This window comes from Desmodus rotundus, chromosome 4 (assembly GCF_022682495.2).
Source record: "Desmodus rotundus isolate HL8 chromosome 4, HLdesRot8A.1, whole genome shotgun sequence".
In the NCBI taxonomy this organism is placed as follows: Eukaryota; Metazoa; Chordata; class Mammalia; order Chiroptera; family Phyllostomidae; genus Desmodus; species Desmodus rotundus.
In genome coordinates this window covers 22,545,431-22,569,624 of record NC_071390.1, presented here as the reverse complement: position 1 = coordinate 22,569,624, position 24,194 = coordinate 22,545,431, and the positions used below count along the sequence as shown (strand labels likewise).

The following is a 24,194-nucleotide window of genomic DNA, read 5'->3' as shown; positions in this document are numbered from 1 at the left end:
ATTTTTTTAACGATTTTATTTATTTATTTTTAGAGAGGGGAAGGGAGGGAGAAAGAGAGAGAGAGAAACATCAATATGTGATTGTCTCTTGTGTGCCCCCTACCAGGGACCTGGCCCACAATCCAGGCATGTGCCCTGACTGGGAATCAAACCAGCAACCCTTTGGCCTGCAGGCCGGCACTCAATCCACTGAACCACACCAGCCAGGGCTCCATTACTTATTATAGCAAACACTGTTTCACTGATTTCCGAGCCATCTCTCTGCATTTCTCACAACAGACTATTTCCATTAAACAAAATTGCTTCTTAGCCTGCATTCATGCATCCATTAGCCTTAGAGTAGGGGTGTCAAACTCATTTTCACAGGGGGCCACATCAGCCTCGCGGTTGCCTTCAAAGGGCTGAATGTAATTTTAGGACTGTATACATGTAACTACTCCTTAACAGTTAAGCAAGAGCTCGGCGCTGCCACCAGGTAGAAACAAGGTGCCGAGCCGGATAAAACAAGGTGGAGGGCTGGATTTGGCCCGTGGGCCTTCTGTTTGCCACCTGTGCCTTAGAACTTGTAAGCTGGCATGGAGCCACAGCCAGTGATGGGCCTGCACCTGGAGAACCCAGGAAGCGGTAATTAGTTTAAAGACCTCATATAGATTTCTGTATTCCTTCCAGCACCTTCTGTGGAACCAGCACCCGCCGATGTTTTTGCTGTTTCCATAGATTCATTTGCAGACAGTTCACAGTGAGGTAACTTATTGACTGGGAAATGCCTGAACAGTTAGGACTCTAATGTTCGGGATGTTGAAAGCAGGTGAGTAAATACATTGAGATATTAGACGCATGTTGGGGAAGAGCAGATTTAAAATGACACAAACATATCATTCCCTTGCTTAAAAACTTGAAAGGATTTTTGTTTTTTTAACAGACTTTTTCTTTCATTATCAACCCTTTGTTTTTTAGAGTACTTTTAGGTTTATAGAAAAATTGAGTGGAAGATAGAGTTCCCAGGCACCCCCAACCCCCACCATCAAAACCCTGCGTCAGAGCTGCTGCTACAGTCAGTGACCAACACTGACACACAGGAACCTAAGGCCGTAGCCGGTGTTCCTGCGCACTCTCGGTGCTGCACACTCAGTGGGTTTTGCCAAATGTGTAATGACACGTAGGTACCGTTATACTGGCAGGGGTGTCCAAGCCACGGCCCACAGGCTGCATGCGGCCCAGGATGGCTATGAACGCAGCCCGACACAAAACCGTGAATTTACTGAAAACCTTTATTTTTCCTTATCAGTTTTCATTAGTGTTTGTGTATTTAATGTGTGGCCCAAGATAACTCTTCTTCTTCTTCCAGTGTGGCCCAGAAATGCCAGAATGTTGGACATCCATTATAGAGTGTTTTCACTGTCTTAAACCCCGCCCCGCTGTACGCTACCTATTTATTCTCCCCCAACCCCAACCCCAACCCTTGACAACCACTAATCTTTTTGTTGTTTTCAGTTTTGCCTTTCCCAAAATGTCATAGAGTTGGAATCATAGCCTTTTCAGATTGGCTTCTTTCACTTAGTAATGTGCACTTACAGTTTCTCTCTGTCACTTCATGGCTTGACAGCTCATTTCTTTTTTAGTGCCGAGTAATATTCCATTGTCTGGAAGTTACTCCAGTTTATTTATTGCATTCACTCACTGAAGGACACCTCAGTTGCTTTCAAGTTTGGGCAAATATGAATAAGGCTACTATAAACATCTGTGTGCAGGTCTGTGTAGACGTACGTTTTCAACTCATCAGAGCAATAGCAAGGGGTACAACTGCTGGATCGTATGGTAAAGTGTGTTTAGTTCTGTAAGACAAAACTATCTCGTAAAGTGGCTGTACCCTTCTGCATCCCATCAGCAACGAATGAGTATTCCTGTTGCTGCATCCTCACCTGTATTTGGTGTCGTCAGTGTTCTGGATTTGGGCCATTATAATAGGTGTGTGGTGGCATCTCATTTGTTTTTTTACTCTAGAATTTTTTTAAAGTATATTTTATTGATTATGCTATTACAATTGCCCCAATTTTTTTCTCCCCTTTATCCTCCTCCGCCATGCACCTCCCCCTCCAGCATCACCCCCACTTAGTTCATGTCCATGGGTTATACATAGAAGTTCTTTGGCTTAAGCAGCCAGCACTGTTCTGGCTTTGGGATGGAGTTCAATGCTACAGATGCTCTGACATGTAAACACCTACCAAGGGTGGCTCAAAGCAGCCTGTGCACAAGAGGGGCAGGAGAGCAGGAAGGAGGGCAAACACTCCGAGGAGGGCATCCAACGGTATGATTGGACCTATACAACAGATTGTAAGGGGACACAGCTTAGAAAATCACTCAAGTTAAAGGCTGTACCTACAACAGATCATACAGATAGAGAGAAATTAAAAGCCAGGGAAGATTAGTTTTTTGAAGATTTCCTGGTGGAGGATGAACTTCACGATCATGGAGTTTTAAGTCTAAGTGTGAGAATTAGACTAATGCCTTCCAGCTTTTTCCCGCTGTTGTGTTTTTTGAGAATTGATGGAGTGCTCATCCGAATGAATGACCGAGACTTTACCAGAAGCTGACAAGACCTACATGTTACGAGAATATACATCACAAGAGAGCAAAATCGCTCATTTAATGCATCTTCCGCCTTCCTTCATGGAGCCCAGTGAAGTAGCACAGTATTTACTGATCAAGGAGGCAGTTTGTGAGAAGCTGGTATTTCCAGAAAGAACTGACCATACCCCACACTCTCCAAAAAACGCACCTGTGGAACAGAATGTGACGTACCACATGCTCACTGTGGAGTCTGATGGAGACCTTGGCTACGTGGACGGGGCTATTTCTGTTATGAGAATTAACTGCCTTGTCCAAGTGTAGATTTTCAGTAGCCATAAAGGAAAAAAGTAAAAGATTGTTGTAGTCAAGAAAAAGAAAAAGGAAAAAAGTCAAGGCGGGAATATCCTGATTGCCACAAAAGCACTGAAAAGCCCGCTTCCATTTCCAACATCCTGTCTTTGTGAAGCAGGGTTTTCTGCAGAGACAGCAACCCAAACAACATGACGGAGTAGACTGGACATCAGCAACACACTTCGGGGGCACTGTCTCCCATCACCCCCAGATGGGACTGTCTAGTTGCAGGAAACAAGCTCAGAGCTCTCCCTGATTCCACATTATGGTGAGTTGTGTAATTATTTCATTATACATTACAATGTAATAACAACAGAAATAAAGTACACAATAAATGTAATGTACTTGAATCATCTCAAAACCATCCTCCCTCCCCCGCCCCCGCCCCACCCCCCTCCATCCGTGGAAAGCTTGTCTTCCACAAAACCGGTCCCTGGGGCCAAAGTTGAGGACTGCTGCTTTACATGGGTTTAGGTTTCCTGGTATGTCCCATACCCTCAAACACTTGTTGAATTATATTTAATTTGATATTCATATTGTTTCTCCTGTTGTGTCAGGAGGGTTGCTGTCTCTACTCAAAAAGTTTGAGGGCTCACCTCCTCTCTGATCATTGTGCTCCTGTCTCCCACTGGCTGAGGGCTGTTCCTCGAGACAGTTTTGTGCACATCTGAGTTATGTGCAGAAGGACTGCAGCTTCCACAGTGTGAGGGGTCCCTGCAGCGCAACATAAGATGCTAAGGGCATGCGCGGCACTACTGAGGCAAGGAGACCTGTGAGCAGCCTTCTGACACAGCATCTGGTGCTCCCATTGCCTGGGACACATTTTCCCATCACTCTTCAGCTGCCTGGCTACCTCCTGTCCATCCTTTAAAGTCTGGCTCAAAGCTACCACTGCCTCTTAGGAACCACAAGGCTGGGCTGACCCTCGTTTGTGCCCCTCGCATCCAGTATTCACTGCTGAGTTACTCACCACACTCTAAGTGCCTTTTATGTGCTCCCCACCCTTGCCCCCATCCCCAACACACAAGGCTATCTGCCTTTTGGTTGCCTCAACGACTAGCACGTGCGAGATGCCCAGTAAGTACTTACAGGAAGAAAAAAAATTGAAGATAAAAAATAGAATTAGATGGTGTCTTAATCTGCTCAGGCTGTTGTAACAAAATACCATAAATGCGGTGGCCTAAACTTATTTCCCGTAGTTCTGGAGACTGAGAAGCCAAGACAAAAATGCTAGCACATTGATTTGGTGTCCGGTGAGAGCCCTCTTCCTTGTTTGCTGATGGCCACCTTCTTGCTGCGTCCTCACATGGCCAAGAGACAGACATCTTTCCTGTGTCTCATCTTGCAGGGAACCAGTTCCATTCATGAGGGCTCCATCCTTACAGCCTGTTTACCTCCCCAAAGCCCCACCCACAAATGCTGGGGAGCAGGGCTGCAACATAGGAGCTTCGGGAAGACACATTCAGTCTTTTGCTGATGGGAAGTAGAATGGATAGAAAATAGGAATAAAAGATGGAAAGGTAGGTGAGGAAAACAAGTAAAATGTCCTTTTGAGTTATGATCTGTATGGGATAATGGGCAACTGGAGTGAGCAATGAATTAACAGTAAATCACAGCTGACCTCTGAACAGCATGAGTTTGAGTTGCATAGGTCCACTTGTAGAACGCGGATTTTTAAAAAAATACTGTAAATGTATTTTACGTTTTCTCCAGCTTTTTTCAATAATACATATAACATACAAAATATGTGTTAACTGTTCTAAAGCTATTGGGGAGACAAAAACTATATGCAGACTTTTGACCATGCAGGGGTCGGTGCCCCACCCCCACATTGCTCAAGGGCCAACTGCAGTTCTAATGTCACAGGGAGTCGTGTGGCGCCGACCTGGGCAAGAAGTGCAGGGTGGCCTCTCTGAAGAAGGGAAGACTCAGTAGGAGTTAGCAAAGGAAGGTTAGAGCTACAGGGGAGAAAATGTGAGCCAGGCAGATGGAATAATACATGCAAATACACAGAGAAGGCACATTCAAAGGATCTGGGCTGGAGAAGTCAGGTGGGGACAGCAAATCAGAAAAAGCCTCGTATGCACACATGTGGGACTTAACCCTAAAGCAGTGGTAGTCACAACTTCCAATCACAAAAGTCCTTCCCCACAGCAAGAGGAAATCACTTAATTCTAAATCACTTCATTTTAATACCTACCAAAAGCCTATTGGACAGGGGTGCCCAAACTTCAGGCCAAATACCAGTAGGTCCGTGGGGCCAGGAAAGTTCACCTGACCTCCGTCATTCCCATCTCCTCCTACCCAACCTCATCCACTGCAGGTGGTGAGCAAAAGCGCGGCTTTCCTGCAAACTCCCAACACCAAGCCCTGCTGCCTGTACATCACCGTGAAATTGTCCCCAGGAGGGAATGTTGAGCACCTGGGAAGAGTACACCCAACCCTGGCTCTTGGGCTAGCACCTGAATTAGTGAGGGTAGTTATACCACACCATTACCAGCTGTAATGTATACAATTTATCCTTCTTCTGCTTCAAGATAACTGCCTCCTCCGTTCCTCCAGCTCGCAGGCAGCCCTGGAGCACACTGCTCTGTCCTCCCCCCTTCCCTCCCCTGCAGCTGGCTGCACCTGCAAAGAATCAGAAAATCCCTTGTTAAATTCTGAATCAGAAAATAGAAACCCTGCTTTCAAAACTCTTATGCCAGGTACTAGTGATCACTGCAGAAGTTATAAATGTCTAATCACTGTTGTACACCTGAAACCAATACATGTCAACTGTAATTGAAAAATTAAAAATTAAAAATTCTCATACCAGGGAAGTAGTGTTCTCATACCAGGGAAGTAGGAAGAGTATAAAAAAAGCTTTTATAGTTCAGTAAAACTAGTAAATAAAGTGGCTATTTAGTGAAATGGGCAAGAAGTCTTAGGAGAATATTAAGACAAAAGACTGGAGATATAAGGAAAATACAGATCACTGATAATAAAATAATTTTATTTAGTTTCTTTTTTTAAAAAAAGGTAGCATATCACATATAAATTTAGACTCAAGATTACAGTGTATATTTGCCAAAAGGGACATCCCCGAAGGAGGGGCAGACCTAGAGCTCGAGTGGGCACAGGGAAGCACGCTCCACGGGGAGTTCAAGTAGAAGTCCTTTCTTTAACACCTCAGGAGACTTCCCTGTTCCCCAACTCTGCCACCAGGGCTGGTGGCTTGTAAGATAACCCCCACCTCTCACTCTGGGGCAGCAGCTTTCTGTAGCTCACAGGAACAGGAAACACTTCTAGGAAAGAACGCGCAGACCGGCGACCCAGATTTCCCTCAACAATCATTATTTACCTGCAGCGACAATACTATGACACGTGAGGAGTTACAGTTCCAAACTTCTTTCAAGGAGGGCTAGAGAACACAAAATTCACTCATACAGGATGTATACAATTAATTGAGCAAAAATGAAAACATGATTCTCTCCACATTATAGACGCCTCTATAGGGTAAGGGCCTGGGAAAACATCCACTCACACCCGAGACCCCTTCCCCCGTGAAGTGTTTGGCACAACCCACTCGCTGTCAGGAGGCTGCCAGGCAGCTGAAAGGTCGCCGGACGTGGTCCTGTGACTTTTCTGTCTGGCTGGAACGAAGTCCACACAAAAGGCCTTACCGAGCAGCACGCACTCAGGTCTAACTATGGGGCACACTCTTTCAGGAGAGTGAATCCTAAGGGAAAAAGAGTCCAGGTGAAATAGGTTTCCCACAGCCACAAGCTACCGTGTTCTGCTATGTATAATGCACACTTCTTGCCCAAACTTTTGAGGGAAGATAAGGATGTGCACTATGCGTGGGTATAATGATTACATGCCATGGGTACAATGGGCATAATAACCCCGTGTACAATGCTCACGCAACTGTGGGTGCGCGTTACACACGGCAAAATATGGTGACTCTGTCATCCTCACTGAAGATTAAATCCACGGGCTGCCCAGGAAGTCAGGGGAATCCTGATCTCCCAGGGAAGGTGAAGCTGGAGAACAACTTTGATTTCAGCATCTCAGGGCCAAGAAGGAGGAAGTCAAAAATAACCCAGGTTGCTTTCTAAGTTGCTCTTTGTTCAACATTATGTAGGCTCCTGATGAACAATACTAAGGAGAATCGGTGTGCTAGGAACCATGGCAGCCTAGAATATAGCCTTTAGGCAGAGGTATTGGGGCAAATGAAAGTACAAATCCAGTTTTAAAAATAAAAACTTCCTGCAGTTATGATACAATACTGTGCAGTGAATAGCTGGGAATTGTATGCTGCTTTTGTTTCTGGTTAAAGCCCCCTCTTGCTCTTGGCCAGCCAGAGCTGAAAGGTGACATATAAGGAGTTGTCTGTGACTAGAAACGAGGTCCCTTAGTCACACATAGCCTGGGGCAGTGACACAGACAATCGTCACCCAATGGAGGAGAATGCAGGTCCCAGAGCTCTGGTTCAAAGTAAAGGTTTCCTCTCACCCAGAACTTCAAACCAAGCTCTATCTCTGAGCCTATTAATGCAATAAACTACTGATTAGAAATCTCTAAAGGAATCTGGCTGAGCAGCAAGATGCATGTCCCAGCAGGGCACCAACTTGGCTGTAAGAAAACAAAAAGGTATAAATCATATCAAGTAAATGGTTGCTCAAGTGGAAGCTCATTTCCTGGGGAACTTGGGCAGACTAGAAGCCAATCACAAGGATGAAAGCTGGGACTGGACTCGAGAGAGCTTGGGTCCCAGGTGTACTGAGTCTTCTTTACACTCACCACATCCTGGCGGTCTTCTTTCTGGCCTTCTATCTCTTGAATGGCTGAGCACACATTTCCCCGGGGACCAATGTAAACATTATTCAATAGATCTCAGCTTAAAAAAGCACAGCTTGTTATGTATTTAGTGTTTACCATTCCAGTGCAGGCAGTATCTTAGCATCAGACTTCCCCTCTTTCATGAGGACCAGTTTAGAAAGGAACACGCACACCGAATACTTGATAACACCACAGCTGAAAAGACCGTTGGGGTGCCAGACAGCTGGCTCTGTCCTGGAATCGGCTGATAAGCCAGGACTACCACAGGAGAGGCAGGACACAGGAGCACGAAGAGTCGTATTACCATTGTTCCCACTGAACCCCTTGGACCGCATCTTGATATGGGTGAACATTTCTACTTTTGGCATCAACCTATGCTCTCCTTCTTTTGGACGGGGCTCTCTCCAGAGGGTTCAAGCGCCTCTTCAGAGAGAAGAGGAGAGTTTTTCCTTCCAGTCCTAGCATCTGAATATTTCAGAGCACAAGAGGAGTCCACGAACATGCTAGGAATGTTGCTGCCAAAGTAGATCTTACTGTTGGAAGCAATGGCCTGGTACCTTCTGAGCTCCAGATACTCTGGGGTCAGTTTGTGCTGTGCGGGGGCAAATAAGAACAGAGGCGTCAGGACACTTTGGTGCAGTATTCATCTCTCCCCTTCCTTACACACATTTTCCCTATTGCTCTGCGGAGCATCATTACTGATCCCTGAATTGTTGCCAATGACCCTCTCTTACTTTGAAGTGTGGCCATCACATTAACAGCTATACTACAGACCCGAAGTTCCTTCAACAAGACCTGCCCTGAGATAGGAAGTTATTCATTTTTTAATTATATATAAGGACTGGGAGTGGGGGTGGTTTTAGAGAACACTGAATGATAACTCACTAGATAACAATAACAATATTTCTATAGTATCTTGTGGCTGATACTTCCATATACATCTTCTTATTTAATCTAGCTGAGTCAACTGGAATCCGTCTGGAATTTGTGCTGGCTCTCTCGAGAGGTGAACAGGTTAATGGATGAGAGTGGCAGGGCATCAAAGGGCGGGCCTGGGCTCATAACCTTACAATTAACCACCTGTGATTCTGCTTTTCTTGACCACATTCCAGAACTGGAAAAGATCTCAAGAAATCACCTGGTCTGGCCTCTTGCCTCTACCTAGACACTGGGTGTTAAAACTGTCTGTGATGGACAGATGTCTGTCAGTCATCAGATCTCTCATGATGAAACAAACAAACAAACAATGTTTTGCTTACATCACGATGCTATCATATATCCAACCACATTCTTTCTGGGTTCGATTAAAACTCACTCATTTCCAATGTTTATTAAAATATACTCCAAAAGCCCCTCAGAACCTTTCCTAGTGATTCCCTCCTCATCTCAGGTCCCAGTCTGTCCTCCAGGCCAAAGCCCATGCTGTCCTTAACGGTTCTCTGACATCTTCCACTCCCGGGACCTACACCATTTCCAGCTGACTCAACCCCCTGCTGAAACACTACCGTCAACTCTGGCCACAGTGCATAACCACATACTTCCTCCTAAAGCCTTATTCATACAGGTCAGTATCTGAACAGCGTTTTTCAAAGTGGCCTAAAGCTACTTAATGCCCATTCAGCATCAGGCTGACCTCAGTGACAAGGTCTGGATATTTGTGCCTGGCCAGCCTCTCCCGTGACAGATTTGGAATGTTAGTTTTGTAAGCTCAAGTTTCTCATCTCGTCTTCATCTTGACCAAAGATGTTTTGTTAATACAGAGCTGTGCCCTCCATAGGTTAAGTGTATTCTAAGTTCATACTGGATTTCACAGAACCGACAACCCTCCTTCTGTCACCTATCAGGTCTTACCGTTTCTTCTGAATACAGATTATGTCCCTTTCTAAGCAGAAAACTTAGATCTTCAATCTTGACTCTAATCCTTCAAACTGTATCACACACCTGAGTATCCTCTTTCTCTCTCCCCATCTACTCTGCAACTAATAACCTTATAAACCTTGGTCATATCTTTCCCTTCTCAGAATAACATAGGAGTTCTAGCTGCTTCTTAATTCCTGCTAACTAGGCATGTATTCTCTAGACCTAAACTTACCCCAGTCTGTACACAAAAACTGGTCACCCATATAACACTCAACCTCCTTTCTCAAGTTATTACACATGAAATTCCTTATGACTAGAACATTTTCTAAATCCAGTAAACGAGCAGTACTCAGTTGGGTGCATTTGGAAACGTGTGGGGGGAGGGATGCTGATTGTTACAATAATTGGCAGGCACTACTGACATTTAGTAGGCAAGGGCCTGGGATCCAAATTATCTCATAATGCACAAGATTATCTTCAACAATGAAAAAGTATCTCACTCCAAAATGCCAAGAATATCTCTGATGAGAAATACACTTTGAACAAGCTTAGCATCTACTCAAAAAAAACAAAACAAAACAAAAAAAACTACCCTCTGTGGGAAGCAATTCTAAGGGAATTCACTCTTCTCCTGTCCCACCTGTCATTTCAGAAGTCCCTCAACTTTAATTATTGAGTTTATAAGCAGTATAAATCAATGGCTTTATGGCATTTGTTTTTTATAAATCTGCTTGCCTTTATTATAGCTCCCCATTTTTATAGGCAAATATGTAAAATTCCCTATCTAATGAAGTGTGACATATATCTTGCTAAGCGACTGGCTGACTGTAGAGGGTGTGATGGTAACTATACTTCCTTGACACTGGATAAAATCACCTCTATCACACGTAGAGCTCCCCCACGCGGGAAAACAAAACCCCAAGCTGTACTAGTAGGAGAGAGGCATGGAGAGCAGTCACCTTGTTTGAGGTGGCATATTTCTGTGCGGCGTAATATTCAGCATCCGCTTTTGCCTTCTCTCGGGCCAGGAACGCAGCATCTAGCAGACACGACAGTCAGGATATTTAAGACAAAGGAAACTTGTACTACATTTCCTCAGCTGGGTACAAGTTCAGACTCTACCTTAAGTAGGAGAAGTCCCTGTCTCCACAGCCTGATATTTTCACCGCTCACTTTACTGTAAAGGCATATTACAACAGTAGTCGTTTTTTAATCCCAGTCCCCAGAGAGTTTATTCTCAAAGGGGAATATTCTTGTCAATGTCGAACAACTCTCAGCTCATCTGACCCCACTTCATTTTCCACCCAATGTTGCCCTTTCTTTCCTCCACCCCCCATTGCCCAAAGTATCACAATCACATGCCATCCACGCTGTCAGCTCCAGGTGAAGTAACTACGTCCAAACACACGAAAGCTCTGCTCTATTTATTGCACTGTCTCCACCCCCTTTGAATTTGACCCAAAATCAGTTAGTGCAGAATGACAGGAAGCAGTGGTATGTAAGCCTAAGAGGTTCAATGTTTGGTCTTCAAGACTATGAGCTAAGAACAGCAATATCTCACTATGTGAAATCAAGGAGTTTGAGAACCTCTGTTCTGGGTCTTCTTTTTTTTTTGGTTGATAGAAAAACTGATTGTGGTGGGGTTTCTCAGCTTATACATTCTTTATAACTGATTATGGGTAATTATCACACTGCCTGAGAACAAAACGGGAGCTAACGAACCCATTCTAAGTTGGAAGAGGAAAGGCTGAGTTAGCCACAGTCACAAAGCAAACCAAGAGCTAGATATGTACTGGCAGTTTTTTAAAAATTTGTCTAGAATATCAGGTCAGCCACTTCCTCCAGACTATTGTCTACAGCCTCCCTGCCCACAACAGCCCCATCCCTGGGGGAGGAGGCAGATAGGATAGTCAGAGCCTCTTTTTTCCTGATGTACCTTCAATTTCAGAAATGCGCTTTTCAGTTTCTTTCTCCATCACCTTCTGCTGAAACCGAATTTTTGCCACTTGTGCAATCTTCTCTGCTTCTGTAATTGCATACAAAAAAAGATATATTCAAAAACACTTTTCTAGTTCTGCAGGAATCAGTACCACACAGTCTAACATTTAATCACACAAGGTGTGATGGACTGTTTGCTTTATCTACCCAGACTGTAAATAACTCAACAGAAAAAAAGGGGGGATTTTTTTCCTACTTTACTGCTCTATTTTGACAGTGCTAATTTTGTGGGAAGGAGGAGTACAAAAGGCAATAGTAATAGATGCAGTCCTTCAAGGGATTAAATAGCAATGGTCCATAAGCTAATGGGGGGAAAAAAAGATACTTCATGAAAATACTCAGAATGAAAACAGAGCAACATAAATGGATGGCAAGGTACAATTATATAACGTGGCAGGAGAAAGAAAGAAGAAAGGTGAGTTACACTGAGGACGGCCTTCCAGAAGAAATCTTAATGAAAATAATGGACATGACCTAGGAGGACATGGCAGAAGGTGGACAAGAAGGTGCAAATAAGCAAGTCACAATTGAAGAGGTAATACAGAGCCGGCTGACAAGAGAATACAACAAAAAGTAAGAACAGAAAGTGGGCTGGAAGAGCCTTGTCTTGAGTGACAGCCTAAGGAGTTTAGCTTTAATATACTTAGGGATCAACTGTCAACTGCCACCAAGGAAATGGCACAATGAAAATAGTATCAGAAAAGGGATATTCTGACTGCTGTGGAAGATAAAAGAGGAAGCAGGACAATTAATCTGAGAATATAAAATCAATGTTGAATGTGAACAAGTTAGCTGCAGCGGGCTGTTACAGGCAAGGAAAATAAAAGAGAAACACTCTTAGTAAACCTCTGGCCTAACCAAAGGATCCAGGACCAGGGAAGAAAGATTCTAATTACACTTTCATATCAATCACTAGTTCTTTAAGAACATTCTCAATTATCCTTTTCAGTTTAAGAGGGTGAGTATTTTAACACGTTTTATGTACTTCCCGAGGGAAAGTGAATAATAAAAAGAAAATTTCCTAGTGGTTTCTTCTTTCTAGAAGACAGCAGCCTTTACCAACTATACTCCAGGGCTTACGTCCCTATTTCCCCATCAGCATAAAATCAATCTGCATTGCACCATCCTAAAAATAAGACTACTATATTCAACTGGGCCGGAAATTCAGCTATACGCAGAAACTCAAGATAAAACTGGAATGAAAGGTAAGGGCCCTGGTGCCTGCAGCTAGAACCCAGAGAACAGCACCTCACACAGGGGACTGCTGCCATGACCCTGTGTCACGCCATGTCACACCATGTCACGCCGTGTGGGGATGAACTCAGAGAGAGTATGACGGAACTGCTAGTCCAGAAAAATGGTGGAGCAGGCTAATGAGAAAATCCTTCAGCTAACAACACCTTAAAGCAGCAATTTTCTACCTTTTTCATCTCATGGCACACAAAAACTAATTACTAAAATTCTGCAGCATACCAAAAAATATATTGTATTATTTGCTGATCTGACAAAAAATAGGTAAAATTCTGATTCATTCATACTGGACAGCTGTTGTGTTTGCTGTCATTTTTTATTTCACAATCTGAGGGAAAGAGGTCAGTGACCCTGACTAAATAGTCAGGTACTGCATGTTTTAAAAATTTTCGCAACACACCAGTTGAAAATTGTTACCTTTAAAGTGATAGATAAAATATAATGAATTTGTTTTTAACACATGGCTGAGATTCTAAGAAAGAATGGGAACTCCTCAAGAAACTTAAGCAAAGCAAGAGCTGAGAGCCTGTCCAGTGGCAGCCCTGGGGTGGCGAATGGGCAAGTGAGGGAGAAGAACTTGGGGCACGGCCCAGGCAGGGTCAGCACACAACAGAGCCAGCTAAAGGGCTGAAACTCCAGTGAGACTGAAAAACTACCTACCAGCCTAGTGAGAAGTTAAGCTTTTCTCTACCTGGACACATCACAGTGAAACTGGAGAACACCCAAAGACAACAAGAAAAATCTTGAAAGTAAAAAGAGAAGAGGCAAAACAAAACAAAACAAAAAAATAGCCAAAGTAACAAAGAATAATGAACTTAGCTGGGCTTAGGACTATAGGCTAAATTACCATTCAAAAATGAAACAAAAAGCATTTCAGATCAAGAAGACTGAGTAAGTTTCCACTCTTAGCCTCTACTGAAAAAACTAGCAGGAAAAAAATTAACTTCCAAAAACAATGAAGAAAAAAATGATAGCACATGTAAATTAAAATAAATGTTTACTGTAGGAATTAATGATGGTAATAATAATGGGAAAATAAAAACAACATGAAACAAATATCTGACAACAGTAGTATGAAATAATGGGGAACAGTGATAAGAACTAAAGCATTCTAAGGTATTGCTCAAGAAGAGGACAGAAAGAATGATTAACTTCAGACTCTGTCAAGTCAGGTATGCTTGTTAACATTTTACAGGTCATGACTAGTTATATAATCTAGAAATTGAATGTATAACTTCCAATCAAGTAAAAGGAAGAATAAAGACAATTCAATCAATTTCATACCAATCACAAAAGAGGTAAAAAATAAGCAGGGAAAAAGATGCATGGTAATTAGCACAAAATTAATGATATAAACAAATCCAAACATAGCAGTAACCACAATAAATATAAAAAGACTAAACTCACCAGTTAAAAGACAGATTCTCACATTGGATAAGATAACAAAATCCAGCTATATGCTGTTTACAAGAGACACACCTAAAACATAATGACATAGAAAAGGTGAAAGTAAAAGGATGTGAAAAGATACATCAAGAAAATAACTCATCAAGAGAAATCCGGTATAGCTATATCATCAACAGACAAAATAGTCCTTAAGTGAAAAAGCATGTTTGGAATAAAGAGGGTTAGTACATAACAAGCACAATTCTCCAGGGAGATGTAAATACTCCTAAACCTGGACGCTCTTGCGGACATAGCCCCAAAGTATATCAAGAAAAAAATTATAAATTAACAAATCCATGGTCGTAAGTGGGAGATTTTAACACACCTCTCTTAGTAATTCATAGACCAAGAAGGCAAAAACCAGAAGAATCCAGAAGATGTGAAACCACCAGCCTGACCTACTGGGTGTACAGAGAAGCCTGCATTCAACACAGAGGGACTAAGTAATCTTTTCAATCACACACAACATTTACCAAAAAGGACCATGTATGATAGGCCACAAAGCAAATTTCAACAAATATTTAAAGATCTATAAATGGATCATATTTTCTGACATAATGCAATAACAATGGAAATCAACACTAAAATGGAGCCCCCTCAAAACTCAATCAGAAATTAAAAACATACTTTTAATAATTCGTGAGTCAAAGAAGAAATCATAATGGAAATGTTTTTTAAAAAATTAAAACTGAACACTAGTAATAAACTACATTTTAAAACTTGAGATATACCTAAAGCAGAACTTAGAAGAAAATATATAATCTGACATGTTTCCAGTAGGAAAGACTGAAGACTAAAGAATTAAGTAATTCAAGAAGTTATAAAAGAACCGGTAAGAAACCTCAAAAAAAGGAGGACAGAAACAATAAAACAGTGTAAGTAACAATTGAAAAGAAAGTGACAACAGAATCAACCAAATTAAAATCCAGTTCTCTGAAAAGATGAGTAAAATAAGACAGGCCTCTGACAAAAATGATTAAAGAACAAAGAAGGCACAAATAAACAGCATTAAAAATAAAAAGGGAGCATACGGAGAGAGAGTTCTACAAATTTATGTCCTCAGATTTAAAATAGCAAATGAGAAAGACAATTTTCTAGAAAAACATAACAATCAAAACTGACTTAAAAACAAATACCTGAACAGACATAAATGCAATAAAGAAATCAATCAGTAGGTTAACTATTACCATAAAAACAAACAAGCATACAAAAAAGCACAAACCCCAAGAAACTACAATGGTTTTTACAAATGAGTTCCACCAAATCTACAAAAAGGGGATAATATGTATTTTATATAAAATGTTCTAGAAATGTTCTGCAACTCATTTGAAGGCTAGTGTAACCATGATACAAAAAACAAAACAAATGAAAACAAAAATACCCCTGACATTAAGAGTAGAAGGAAAACAATTATATGATAATCTCACTTATGAAAATGAACATTATGTTACAGAAATCATCAGCAAACTACATAGAGGAATGTAGTGGGGTGAACCTCCTACATTATAACCAAGTGTGTTTATCCCAGGAAGACAAAATAATCCAGTAATAGAAAATCTATTAATGTAATTCACCACGTTAGCAGCTTTAATAAGAAAAAGCATATAGTCATTTCAACAAACATAGAAAAACACTGTAAAAGTTTTAACAGCCCTTGGCAAGCAAAAGGCAGAAGGAAACTTCATCAACCCAACAAAAGCTAAACGCAGCCAATATCATTGGGACTATGTAAAGTTAGGACAAACCAAGAATGCCCATCACCATCTTTCTTTTAAAAGGCAGAGCCTAGAGCAGTAAAACAGAACTAGAAAGTATGGGACTACAAAGAAAAAACAGAACTGATAGGAAGACAATATGCATGCTCACATGGGAAATCCAACAGACTATCAGAAATAGCATTTTGAGTAAGACTGCTAAGTAAAAAAACCAACAGCATTTCTATACAAAAGCAAAAGGTTAGAAAAAGTATCTTCAAAAAAGAAGCATATTTATAATTGCAAAAAGTTAATGCATATATAAAAAATGCAATTCCAACCAAAACCTCAACACCACCTGTACTTTATAGAACTCTAGGAGCTGATTCTAAAATGTACATGGAGGAATAAAGGGCCTGGGATAGTCCACGCCAATTTTAGGAATAGTTTGGAATGGTTAAGATAAATAGTTAAGGAGGAACTTGCTCTCCCAGAGAGTAAGACTTAAGATAAAAGCTACAATAATTGAAACAAGGTAATACTGCAGAGAGACAGACCAAGAAAGCGAAACAAAATAGAGACTGGAGCAACAGCACCAATCATTCACAGGATCCTGTCCTGTAACCAAGGTGGCGTTAGCTCTACGTAGAGGAAACGCCCAGGGGTGTTCAGTTGGTTGGAGTGGCATCCTGATTCACCAAGATTGCAGGTTCAGACTCCAGTCAGGGCACACACGAGGAGCAACCAAAGAATGCATAAATAAGTGGAACAACACATCTCTCTTTCCTCCCCTTCTGCTCTGTAACCAGTAAATAAAAATTTTAAAAAACAAGTAGAGGAAATAATGAACTACTTAATAAATAGTCTGAAGCCAACCAGCTTGCCACTTGAAAAAAATAAAACTGAATTCCTATGTCACACTAAACACTAAAATTAAGTCCAGACAGATTCGAGACTTAAATATGAACGGCAAAATGATAAGACTTTTAGAATAAAATTATTCCTTTGGGGCTAAGAAAGAATTCTTAAACAAGGCAAGAGAAGCACACACAAGAAAAAATTGATCAATCTGATTACCTGAAAATAAATAACATGTATGTCAGAAACGTAAAGTTCAGAGTCAAGCCACGAACTGAGAGAAGATATTTCCAGTCCTAAACCTGGGAAAGGATTAATATCCAGAAAACATAAAAAACTTATACAAATCAGTTCAAAAAAAGTAATCAAATAGGGGACTAATGATATTAACAGGCAATTCACATACTACAAGAAAAGGGAAACCTGAAAGACCAATGAACAATATTCAACTTCAGAATAATGAGGGAAATTCAACTGAAATAACGTGATACAATGTCCACCATCAAACTGGCATAAATTCAAAAAAGTCTGATAACAAAAGCACAAGCTCCAGTTTATTATCATTAGGTTCAACAGCCATTTAAAAAAAACAAACAAAGAACCAAAAAAAACCCCGTAAGAACTTCTGAACACCCATTCTCCATGTCTGTGCTCATCTCACCGTGGACCAGCAACAAAAAGCTGGAAAGAGGGCACTGACCCGCACCACCTGCCGAGTGACACTACCCCAGGAGAACCCTGCGTGTGTGCAGAGACCTGGCATCACTGCAGCACTCTTTGTAATGAGGAAGAAACAGAAACTCACTCTTCATTAGTGGTCAATCCATCAGAATAAACTGAGGTTCACTCACAGGAGAAAACACTCAGTAGTTAAAAATGAACTAGATCTTCACATATCAATATGAGTAAAACTCAAGCATGTTGGTTTAAAAAGGCAAGTTGTGAAATAAAAGGTAGAGTTCAATACCATTTTTGCAGTTTAAAACAATCTGTGAATTGTTTATTACATACTTACAGTGAAACTATAAAAATATGGGCAGAAAAATAAACATCAACCCCAGAACAGAAGCTACTCTGAGAGGACAGGTCAAGAAATAAGACCAGGGAAGGGTACAAAGGAGGCTTAAACAGAGAGATTTTTTTCCTAAAGCAAATATGATCTGAAGGAAATTTGGCAAAAAGTTAAGCCTTCATTATACTGTTCTCTGTACATTCTATTTGAAATATTTAACGAAAAACTCCTTAAACTTTCAGCACCCAAGGAACAAAATACTGGGAGCCTAGGATGGCAGGCTAATAATACAGTATCACAGAGTGTTAGGGAGGTCACTGATTCGAAAGGAGCTATAAGCAATCCCGCTGCTCTCGCGATCACTGTGTTTATTTATCCAGACAGAACTAGGTGCATGTCGACAGCAAGGATGCAAACTATAATCTTGGGCTTCAGCCCAAAACTTCCCTATTCTTAATTTGTATACACAAAGCCCTACTCCACAGAGGCCAGAGCTGCCCTCAAGCCCCACCCACTTTCCCTGGGCCAACATGTTGCAGAGCTGAAACACTTAGGTACCGGCCTCACCTGCTTTTAAAATCTTTAGGACATCTGACTGCATAAAGAAGTTTCCAGAATTCTAAACTATATATGATGCAATCTTATTTGAGTCCTACTAATATCTACCATGAGGCTGACAAAGAACAGGACAAACTCACAATACCTGTACCTAGAGAACCATTTCAGAAAGAAATCCGAGTACCTATAATAGCCTTTTTCCTCTCTGTCTCAGCTTCTTTCTCCACCACCTTCTGTTTCTGGGTAGCTATAAGAAGTTTTGTCTTCTCAGCCTCCCTGTGGACAAAATATTATAAAAATTAGAAATGACGTGCAGTCACAGGCAGTTAGTTAAAGCTGACTCTATGGGGGGTCAGAGACCCATCTTCAAAAAGGACTTTTTGACCCGTTAAGTAGGCAACGAGGGTGTTACTCTATTTTATATATAATGAATCTGAGGTTGAAAGGTTATATGATTTGCCCAAAGTCACCTGGAGATAGGAATCAAATTTAGTACATGTGAATTTTAATCTGAACTTTTCCTCTACCTGCATCATGGAAAGGCTGTGATTTGAAGTATCTGGAGTATCTGGAAGCATCTGGAGTATATAATGCTTTCTTTGCCGTCAGGTCTCCAGCTAGCTCATACAGCATACCCGGGCCACTTAGCAAAAGGCATCAACCTCGGGGAAGACGCAGTCCCTTCGGTGCATGGTTTGACAAGCAGAACGGAGCTGGACTTCAGCCCCTCCTCAGGCAGACGCCCTTGTGCAGTGGCCTCGTTTGCTGCACAAAAGATGTTAACTAGATGGCAGTTTACCAGGCGGTGAACTGGGGCTCAATGTAAGAAAAAAATTTCTAAGAATCCGAGCTTCCTAATAATGGAAATGGCCGGCCTACCACAAGCACATACAGGTGGCAACTGGGTGGCCACATGGCAGGTCAGACTGGATGATCCCAAGGTGGTGGCAATTCTGGAAATCCAATAGTACATAAAACTAGGAAAAATCCAGAATTGTTTGAAAAGTAACTCCAATGGTTTCCCCAAAACATTTACCCAAAGCTCTCCCCTCCCCCCCTGCCAACACTGACAAAGAGATAAAATGAGGTTCTGGATGCGATGAGGATTTGAGGGCAGAGAACACACGGCATTCATCTTGCCCTCACCAGAAGCCGTCATATTGAAAGCCTAAGACCACACTTGGCCTTCAGTAAGAATTTTTTCTATAAATAGATGAGACCCTGATCTGATCAGTCTGACACTACGCTTAAAAGTTCTGAAAAGAGTTCCTTTTCTACAAGGAAAAAAACCGGAAATAAAACCCTGAATAGAAGGTAATAAGAGGACTCGGGAACAATAGGACTCAGAAGTGTATCACTCCATGAGGCGTCATCCCACCTTGGGCCCCTGTATTCAGACATCTGTTGTATTCGTGACTTTTGCAAAGTTACTTTTCTAGCATTTCATATTTTTCCCCTCAACATGCCAGTCAAATTTCCTAACGGCTTTTGTTTGTTCTCAGTCTGTCATATGAGAATACTACTGCATTTTAACTATAGCAGGTATTCTCCCGGAAGGGGTCTTCCAAAGCACTTAGAAACACGTCACCCAAGTAATTTCCCACGTCCAGTCGGCCCTGGACACATGAAAGAGAATACCACCAGGAGTAAACTCAGGAAAAGCTTCTCCAGAGGGAAATTAGAGAGACCCAGATCCGTATGTAGATACACAATCACATACAAACCAAACGTCATACCAATAAAGAGCCTCTTCTTATCACTGTAATGCAGTAACAGAATACAGGCACTCTCTTCAACCTGAACAGCTAGGACTCTTTCTCTCCCCAATTAGCATGCAGTTCAAGTTATTATTCACAACAAAATTATAGCTCCTTAGGCTCCCAACAAAAGTTCTACAGCAAACTGCATCCTTAGCCACTGAAGCTGCTCCTGAAAGGTCCATAATATAAAGAGCAAACTGGAAGAGGCTAGCGGGAATTACGACACTAGAACAGGCAGTATCACTAGAACTAAAGTATGGAAGACGGTACACAACACACCCCACAGTGTACTACCTCACATGTGCTTCCTCCGGACTGGCATATGACTATGGGGACGGCCCTAAATAAAACATTGGGATCCCATGCATATTACTCACATTAACTCAAAATTTCTTCTTATGGCTTCTGGGATTTTTGGTTTTGTAACACGCACAGCCTAAAAAATAAAAGTGAAAAAGCCAAAGTATATTTGAAAAATAAATCTTCAAACTAAATCTTCTACAGAAGAGCTCTTCAAATTAGACGAACAAAACAACTCTGACATAGCTGCGTACTAACCAACACCTGTGGGGATGCCAGGAGAAAATCTACCTGTCAGCCATCACACCAAAAATCAAGGATAAGCTGCTTCTTGTTTCCTAAAAAACAAAAGCAAGCCTAGCTACAGGAAAAGCTACTCCACCAGTGGAGGAAATAAACTCCCTCTAAGACCTTTGGCAGAGCTCTTTAGTTGGATACTTTTGTTTCCTTTTGTAATTTACAAGCCAAAGAAATATAAGGAAGACAAAATTCCAAGATTTAAATTGTCAAGTAGAAAACAGTCAAAAACAAAAATCCAGGTTGTATATGCAACTTAACATAGTGAGCTGTAAACGAATTTACCACTTTTTAAACCAGCAATCAGTCAGGACTGGCTATAAACAAACAGCCAAAGGCAGAAGGAAAACAAGTATCAACTAAGAGCTTACATTCTTTCTAGAATCTCACTTAGAGCTAAGTCTACTTTCCTTTGGAGATACTGTTTACCAGAAACTTTGTTTTCCTAACCAGTGAACTTTGAAATAATTACTTTGTCTCCTTTGAAAGTGCATTTTTTGGAAGCTGACTTTTGTACATCAGGACTTGCTCTCTAAACCTTTTGGTTTTACTAGTTAAAGGTCACTCACTCCCCTCCTGTACTGCAAACATATACAAAACACTTTGCCACTCTGAAGAAAGTTAATTTTCCTCTGAAAACTGGCTAAACTTTTAAGAAACAAAGACTTTAAATACCCTTGTTTGAAAAAAGACTTTTTAAAAGTTTAAGAAACACAGCCTTCTCTACATGAAAGAGAACAAATCTGTATGTAATTTCAAGGACTGTCCTAACTACAATACATACAGGAAATTAGAATGAAATGGAGTAAGAAACTGGGACTGTGCGTGGGATAAGGACTCATTACACCCTGAAGGCGAGGCATGCGAGACCATAAAGAACAACTCGTGGAGACATCCAGAAGATAGTAATTCAGAGCCAGAATTTGTGAGAAACGCTAGATTTCACCATGTGACTAAGAGAAACACAGATGACTTCCATTACCTTTTAATATGATTCAAAGGAAAGTGCTGTCACATTGCATTTAAGAGACTAGCCATCTAACTTTTTAGTCTTACAAAAAGAAGCATAAAATAGAACTGCTCTCTATAGACTTCTATCTTGCTGTACTAGGCTGAAGAACATACTACATGCTTGCCAATCTTGGGAAATCTCATAATTTTCAAATATGTGAAATTATAAATACCTGGAACAGATACTATGAATAAGCTGCATCATAAGAGATTTAAGAAATAAAAAGTACCCCCAAACAATGGCCCATGAACACCCCCCCCCCACACACACAGTGACTGGAGAAAGGGAAAAAAAGCCAATGAAATAAATTTATCTGTTGAAACTTATCCCTGAGTTATAAGCATGTATTTTAAACCAAAAGCTAGCATATAATATAGTCTCTCCCCTAAATAACATGGAAAAAAATATCAAGATTGCCTATTTTTACCACTCTAATTTGCCAAAGCAGTTGTTCAAGAACAAGTGGGTCCAGCCACAGAGAAAGGAAAAATTAAAATACTGGTTGTTACAGAGAATATTCACTTAACGACAAATACTAATTGGTGCCTAGTCCGTGCCAAGTGCTGTTTGTTCCAGGCACTGTGGACACATCAACGAACGAGGCAAGACTGCTGTCATGGAATTTAAAATTTAAGAGAAAACACATCAGACAACAACAAAAAGCAAATAAATAAAACAAGAGATTTCAGACACTTGTAAGTATTATATGAAGAATTAAAATAGGATGATTTGGGGACTGGGAAATACTAGGCTGTGGAAGAGGAAATCAAATTTTTATTTTGGCATAATTATGGAACTAAAAACAAATCCAAGAAAATTCACAAAGTTTCAGTTAAGCAAGAAAAATAGCTCTTAAGGTCTGCTGTACGACATTCTACCTACAGTCAATGACAATGTATTGTACGCTTAGTTAAGAAGGTAGATACCATGTGAAGTGTCTTTTAACACACACATAAACACTCAGCTTCTAGTAAATTAACCAAAAAATTACTAGAGACAATGAATTCAGCAAACTTGTAGATATACAACAAAGTCACCAAGAATCATTTGCATACCTTAATACTTAAAAAAAAGTACTACATATTTAACAGCATTAAAACCCTTAGTATTAATTTAATTTGGGATAGGAGTTTCTCACCAGGGTCAGAAATTCTAAAAGAAACAAAAATGATGATGTGATTAAGTAAAGCCATTATCTATGTTTCCAATTTTAAAACTTATACACCAGTTGAGGTACCTGATACAACCTAAAAATATCAATAATGAAAACTCTTCTGGAAGAAATATTAATAACCATTAGTTTTAAAAAGATAATGTAACTTACTGGATTTTAAAGGTGAATAAAACACTGCATTATTATAACCATATAGTAATGTGTTCAAAATAGAGAGTCTGAAAAATAGACTTAAAAGTTCTAGAAATGCATCCCAAGTATCGTAAGAAACTATTTATAGCAGCACTAAAGCAACCAAAACTACGAAGATTTTGATTTACCAGTTTAAAAATGTATTATATAAAGTGGTATTTTTCTCACTCAATAGCTGTTTTTACATAATCAACAAATATATCTAACTTTAAAGGATCCCTCTTGCTGCTGTGAGGAAAATGACGTGGACAAGGCAGAACCGAAAGTGTGGAAACGAGACAGACTAGTGCAGAAGTCCAGGGGACCGGGGCTCGGCCTGAGGCAGCAGCCGTGAAGTTGGAGCCATGGGCAGTGTGAGATGGGTTTCTGTGGGAGGATACAGGGTCCGGCCAGGTGTCAGGATAAGGGATCAAAAATGCCTCCCATGCATCTAGACTGGTCTTAGGGGGAGAAGGTGCCATTTACTAACAAGAAGGGAAAAAACAGGAGAGAAGCAGATTCTTTGCAAAAAGACCAAGGGCTCAGTAACTAATCAAAGGGTAGAAAATAGAAAGATCAATGGGACAGAATGAGGTCCCAAAAACCCCCTACTATACAATGGAATTTAGCACACAATGCAAAGGCAGTTCACACACGGGGGAGACCGAAGCATAAATTAACCAGAATTACTGTTCTTACCGAACTGGTGGTGTTGGGGGTGATTGGAGCCCCACCTCACTACTGACCTCAAAATGGATTCTGGACGGATTCAAGATTTAAAGCTAATACAACTGTAAAAGTAAAGAAAACTATAATTTGATTTTATTAAAGTTGTGTATTTTAAAAGTGGTGAAAAGCTCTTAAAGCATGCCAGCTAGCAAAACGCCATAAAGAAAAAATACTAAAATTATATAAAAAGCTTCCTAAGCATTTTAGAGTTGTGAGAATTAACTTCCTAAAAATAGCTTATTTAAATCAAGGGGAAAAAACAGATCAACCACCAAAAAATGAGCAAACAATAAACAATTCACAAATGAAATACAAATAGCCAGTAAATGGC

The 24,194-nt window shown here is 40.8% G+C and overlaps 1 protein-coding gene and 1 pseudogene across 2 annotated transcripts in view; one reads left to right on the top strand and one right to left on the bottom strand.

Moving 5' to 3' along the window:
- Positions 1 to 795: 795 nt before the first annotated feature.
- LOC112300475 (TIP41-like protein) lies at positions 796 to 2,892 on the top strand (annotated as a pseudogene).
- A 3,003-nt stretch (positions 2,893 to 5,895) lies between these two features.
- ERLIN1 (ER lipid raft associated 1) overlaps positions 5,896 to 24,194 on the bottom strand; it is a 36,891-nt gene continuing 18,592 nt past the window's right edge. The window contains exons 8-13 of one of the 2 annotated variants that reach the window (XR_006654817.3): positions 20,558 to 20,616; positions 18,605 to 18,696; positions 11,540 to 11,629; positions 10,563 to 10,642; positions 7,705 to 8,335; positions 5,896 to 6,640 (exon numbers count right to left, since the gene is read on the bottom strand). Coding sequence is in view for 1 of the 2 variants with exons in the window: in XM_024555744.4 (XP_024411512.3) it covers positions 8,111 to 8,335; positions 10,563 to 10,642; positions 11,540 to 11,629; positions 18,605 to 18,696; positions 20,558 to 20,616 (546 nt within the window). In the remaining variant the exon portion in view is untranslated. Of the gene's footprint in view, positions 8,336 to 10,562; positions 10,643 to 11,539; positions 11,630 to 18,604; positions 18,697 to 20,557; positions 20,617 to 24,194 lie in introns of both variants that reach the window. The other variant, XM_024555744.4, reaches the window with a different exon arrangement.